General features: G+C 28.1%; 1 protein-coding gene across 1 annotated transcript; it reads left to right on the forward strand.

Moving 5' to 3' along the window:
• Positions 1-2389: 2389 nt before the first annotated feature.
• On the forward strand, positions 2390-2982 carry LOC103308755. Its single transcript, XM_008182750.1, has 2 exons — positions 2390-2874; positions 2964-2982. The coding sequence occupies exons 1-2, from the start codon at positions 2390-2392 to the stop codon at positions 2980-2982; spliced, it is 504 nt and encodes a 167-aa protein (XP_008180972.1).
• The last annotated feature ends 3214 nt before the right edge of the window (positions 2983-6196 follow it).

A 6196-nucleotide genomic window follows, 5' to 3' on the forward strand; every position in this document is an offset into this window, starting at 1 on the left:
CATGATAGCGAAGTAAAAATTAGTAAATCAGATGGAAACTATGCATTTAATACTATATCTCCTGAAACCCCTGAAAAATCAAATTCAATTAATATGAATAATTCTTTGATAACTCCAGAATTTGCTAAATCGAGGTATGATTGAATTATAAACAAGTTGAGATTTGTTATATTTATAAAATAGTATCACATAAAATATAAAGTATCTTTGAATGTAGTAGGTATTCTAACATTTATAAGAGAACGTTATTATTTACAAGTTTTTCTCTTTAATTATTTTTTCAGAAAAAGAAAATGTTTCATAGGTGATTTTACTAATGAAGACCTGAATAGTCCAAAGCGACAGAAAAAATGTTTGAATGCAACCAAAAAAATGTTGTTTATTTAAGAAGAGAAAGCAAATTAAAACGTTACAAAAACAAAAAGGTCGTTTAATTAAAAAAATACGTACAATGAAACAATTAATAACACATCTAAGAGAAGAAAAGAACCTCATCTCTCAAAATTGTTTTTCTCATCTCCATGTTTTTACTATTGAATTGAAAATATATATATATATGTTCTGTGTAGTTTTGTAGTACTTATTAAATGTTTTAATTCGCCTTGGAAAAAGTTTTTCACTTGTTCTTTAGCAATTTAAAACTATTCCATCATATTTGTGGTATTATTATTTTTAATTTTATAAAATTGAAGTCAATGTTTAGTTTAATGTTGCATGTATTTTTTTTTATATACTTAACTATACAAATACTATTATAACTTGCTTATTAAAAAATACAATATAGATTGGTATAATTGCAATTGTTTGTTCTGTGTTTTTAACCGGTCAAAAATCAAATTGAATACAAGATAATAATAGATTATTATGTTCAAGGTAATTGACATTTAACTAGTTGTTTTTTTACTTATTTTTCAAAGGATTTAGCAATGTTAGATATTTGTGAGGTTGGGCTAGTTAGTAGTTGGTCTATGTTTCTGCTATATCATATATTAACATATGTTAATATATAATGATATTATGATATAACTTATATTATTAACTATTGATTTCAGGAAACATTGCCTGATATTGAAAATGAAATCCTAATGAAACAATTAAAAATAAAATCATCTAAACAATTAATATCCCCTGAACTTCGAACATTTGCTCTAACTTTAAATTTCTATTCACCTTCCGCTTATAATTATGTACGTTTATCTTTTAATAAAGTTCTACCACATCCTAGTACATTACGGAAATGGTATTCCACAATAGATGGCTCCCCGGGTTTCACATCAGAAGCATTAAATGCAATCAAAATTAAATCTGAAGAAATGTTGGCAAAAGGAAAGCAACTTGTATGTGGTCTAATTATGGATGATATGTATATAAAAGAAAATATCCAATATAATGGTAAACGATTACAAGGATATATTAATTATGGTATAAAAACAAATGAAGTGGATGGATTGCCAAAAGCTAGGGAAGCCTTAGTATTTTTGTTGGTGGCAATCAATTCACACTGGAAAATACCAATTGCTTATTTTCTAACAAATGGTTTGAATACCTACTCAAGAAAAAGCTAATTTAGTAAATACTGTTTTATCTTTTGTTCATGATAAAGGCGTTTGTGTAAAAATATTAACATTTGATGGAGCAGCCACCAATAGTTCTATGTCAGCTTGCTTAGGAGCAAACCTTACCATGCCTTGTATTAAATCATATTTTACTCACCCAGAAACAAAACAGAAAGTGCATATTTTTTTAGATCCTGCACATATGTTGAAACTTAGTAGAAACACGTCTTTAGGTAACTGGGGTGTATTATATGATAAAAGTGGTCAGTTAATAAAATGGGTTTATTTTAAAGAACTTGTTTCCATCCAAGACAAAACAGGCCTTCATTGTGGAACAAAAATTAGATCAAGACACATAAACTATCAAAAAGAAAAAATGAAAGTTAAATTAGCATGTCAAACTTTTAGTTCCAGTGTTGCTGATGCATTTTTGTATTGTTCAGATGTATTAAAACTTGAAGCTTTTAAAAATGTAAATTCAACAATTACTTTTTGTAGAAATATTAATAATATTTTTGATTTTCTAAACACCAGAAATTTTTTGACCAAAGGACAGTTCAAAAAACCATTAAAAGCAAAAGATGAAGAAAATATATTAACAATCATTGAAGAATCGATAGAATACATTAAAAGTCTTCAAGTCAATATAGAAAATAAATTTGTGCCATTAATAAAATCGGCAAGAAAAACTGGATTTTTAGGTCTAATTGTATGCTTACAAAGTGTCAAAGAATTTTTTTTTTGATGTTATAAAAACTGGTACTTTGGATTTTTTTCTCACATACAAGATTAGCTAAGATCATTTAGAGATCTTATTTTCAAATATACGTTCTATGGGGGGATTCAATAATAATCCCACAGCATCTCAGTTTGAGGCAGCATACAAGCGCCTAATAATTCACACAGAATTAAAAGTTTCAAAAGAAGCTAATTGCCAAGTATTGGACTGCACACCAATTTTGACAGTAAGTTCAAATAAAAAAATTGAAAACAGAATTGGAAACTTAGACTTGATATGTGCAGAAGATTATGAAGAAACAGACACTTTTGAAAACATTAATTATAATAATGAATTAATGTTTGTTGATGATGTTATTCAATATATTACGGGTTTTGTAGTAAGAAAGCTTTACAAACAAATAACTTGTAACATGTGTCTTAAATTATTGTCTGATGATAAAATGATTCCAAAACAACTATCTTTACTGGATATTAAAAACAGAGGAGGCTTAACAAAACCAACAAAAGACATGACATACCTATGTAAAACAGCAGAAATTACATTTCGGACTTTCCAACAAACTTTACCTTCAATCAAGTATGATATTATTGAATACTTAACAATAAAGGCAACTTCAAAATTACAAATTACAAATATTTTTAATGAAATTTCTGAACATATTTTAGACCAATCGCCATTAGATAATCATCTATTACAACTAATAAAAATGTCATTACAATGTTATTTTAAAATAAGAGTACATCATCATAACCTTACTATAAGTCAACCGCAGCAAAGAATACGATCTTCTCTCACTAAAATCATTCACTTTAAAAACCAGTAAAAATTTAAATTTATTAGCTATACCTAGTTATTGTATAATAAATAAACTAGATGTTAATTTTTTTATTACTTATTTGTTTATATTATGACATTAATTAAATCAGTTATTACTTATACTTATGTATTTACAATTATTATATTAAGAATTTAAAATAAACTCAAAATATAATAATGTACTAAACACTAAAAATACAGCTACTATATATTATATGTAAACGTTTAACAGTATTTAATACTACTCGATCTAGTGATATATTAAAAATGTAAAATACTATAACCCTACAATGCATAGTGTTGCTTGTGAGCAACAATGTGTATAATAGCGTCTAATATCTAAAATACTACTCGTAAGATGCCCATACATTTTTATTCATGTATCTAATATAGTATATATTCATTTTTTAGTGAATATAATAAACTATTAATAATACTTTAATGATCAATTAGAATATTTCAACATTTTTTTTCGTTATCAGCATTATACATTTTTTTCCCAAACTATGCATTTTCAAATTACGATAAATCAGTGTTATTTCATGTAAAACCTTCGGGAAAAATTATCAAATGTTTCCTACACTGTTGTACAACAGTGAGTACAAAATAGTTGACATTTTGTCGATTCGTACTATTGCAATAATTCAGTTTTTACTTTGTTGCATGTGAGCAACACTATGCATTCCCGTCACGTTATCTAATAAATAATAATCAATATTTGGCATTTCAATAACACTGACTATCGTAACAACGTCGTAGAAGCGTAGTATTTATTGTTTATTTTATAAAATCGTTATTATTCTTACTTGTATGTGTTTTTAGTGTTTTTAGTGATTATTATAATGGCGAAAAAATTAGATGATGGGTACATATTGCATTTATTAGATATACCATCAGGTTCTGAAGATGGGTTTGAAAGTGACGGTGATGATGATCAGGAAGATTTATATAGTGAATTTAAAGATTTGTTAGATGAACCAGATATAATAACCTTCAATGAGTTATTATCTCAGCAATTCAGTTCTGACACTATTCTTGACGAAGCTGTTGAATTCCCTGTTGTAGAACCTGACATAGATAATGGTAATTTTTCTAATATAAATATTGTCTCATCGCCTTCGACATCCATTCAACCACTCATCATTCCCACAACACAAAATATTACAAATCATAAAAAAAATAGGCAGTCCCGAACAACAGTCAAACCCATTAGACACATCGCACCAGCTTCTTCCATTTCACCAGCCCATTCTATTCCACCAATTGAAATAAAAAATGTTATTTGGACTGAGGGTAATTTTCCTGTTATAGATACAAATTTTCTTGGTAATTCTGATTTACCGAATGACATACTAGAACTAGAAACACCATTTCAAATATTTAAATATTTTTTTACAAATGATTTAATGGATCATATATGTTCTGAGACTTATAAATATGGCGTACAGAAGAACTCTAGCAACCCCTTAAAAATTAATAATGAAGATTTGCAAAAATATATTGGTGTCCTTACAATTATGAGTGTAGTAACTACATCAAATATTAGAAATTATTGGTCTTCGGTGTTAGGCAATGACCAAATAAAGAACACAATGAGTGTAAATGTATTTGAAAAAATAAGAGCCAATCTTCATTTCAATGATAATTTATTAGCTTCTACCGGCCCTGATAGAGACAAAATATATAAAATCAGACCACTAATTGAAACCTTGATTAAAAGGTTTAGTAGCATACCAATTGAAGAAAACTTGGCAGTTGATGAACAAATATGCAGTACTAAAGCACGAAATTCATATAAAGTTTATATGCCAAATAAACCTCATAAATGGGGCTATAAGTTTTTTGTTCTTAGTGGTGCTTCAGGTTTTGCATATAATTTTGAATTTTTTGCAGGTCAGGAGAATAATAGTGAAGGTAGAAAAGCAAGTGAGCCAGACTTAGGGGCTAGTGCAAATGTTGTTGTGCGCCTTAGTAGAGCTATACCTAAAAACCAAAATTTTAAATTATTTTTTGACAACTACTATACCACTTTACCACTGTTGGTGTATTTAAAAAAAAATAATATATTATCTTTAGGTACTGTTAGGAGAAATAGGTTAAAAAATGTTAAGTTGCCAGATGATTCCGTTTTGATGAAACAACCTAGGGGTACTACTGCCCATTGTTTATCAAATGTTTTAGGTACAGACATTGTAGCTGTCACTTGGAAAGACACAAAAATCGTTAGTTTGCTATCAACATTTGCTGCTGTAGAACCTGTTGTAAAAGTCAGTAGGTTTGATAGGAAGCAAAAAAAAAGGATTGAGGTTGATTGTCCAAATATAATACAGGTATACAACAAACATATGGGTGGTGTTGATTTATTAGATGGGTTGCTGGGACGTCATAAGATAAAGATGCGAAGTAGAAAATGGTACATTAGAGTTTTCTATCACCTATTGGATGTTACTATAGTTAACTCTTGGCTTCTACATAAAAGAATTCAAAAACAAAAAGGAAACAATACTGTGCTTCCCTTGGTAAAATTTAGAGAAGAACTAGCTGTATCTCTATGTAAAATTGGTACTTATACCCCAAAACGTGGACGTCCAACTAATGATGTGCAAGAAGGTATTACAAAAAAAGCTAAAATGGGCACTAAAATAGGACAACATGCACCACCAAAAGATGTAAGGACTGATAGAATAGATCACTGGCCAGTAGACAATAGTAAGAGAACAAGATGTAAGAAACCAGGCTGTAAAGGTATTACTTATATGATGTGTGGAAAATGTCAAGTTAGTTTATGTTGTGGCAAAGGACTAACATGTTTCACTAAATGGCATACAACATAAAAATATTATTATAATTATTATTATATCAACTTGTTATTTATACAATTTAGGTATTAGGTGTTTAGGTGTTAGTTATAATGCATAAGGTAGTATGTTTTATGATTTTAAAAAATATTCATTATGTTTTTGTTGTTTATATTATTTTATTTGGTTTGTTACATTTTGACAGGTCAGTCAATTCAATTTTTATTTTATGTTTATATCTAAGAGCTTACAATTATTTTTTTTTTTTTATTTCTATTTTTTGA

This window comes from Acyrthosiphon pisum, unplaced genomic scaffold, assembly GCF_005508785.2.
Source record: "Acyrthosiphon pisum isolate AL4f unplaced genomic scaffold, pea_aphid_22Mar2018_4r6ur Scaffold_20655;HRSCAF=21732, whole genome shotgun sequence".
Classification (NCBI taxonomy): Eukaryota; Metazoa; Arthropoda; class Insecta; order Hemiptera; family Aphididae; genus Acyrthosiphon; species Acyrthosiphon pisum.

Bases quoted from the DNA above. Each gene is read 5' to 3' on its own strand.
- LOC103308755 (XM_008182750.1), top strand. From the start codon at position 2,390: ATGGGGGGATTCAATAATAATCCCACAGCATCTCAGTTTGAGGCAGCA.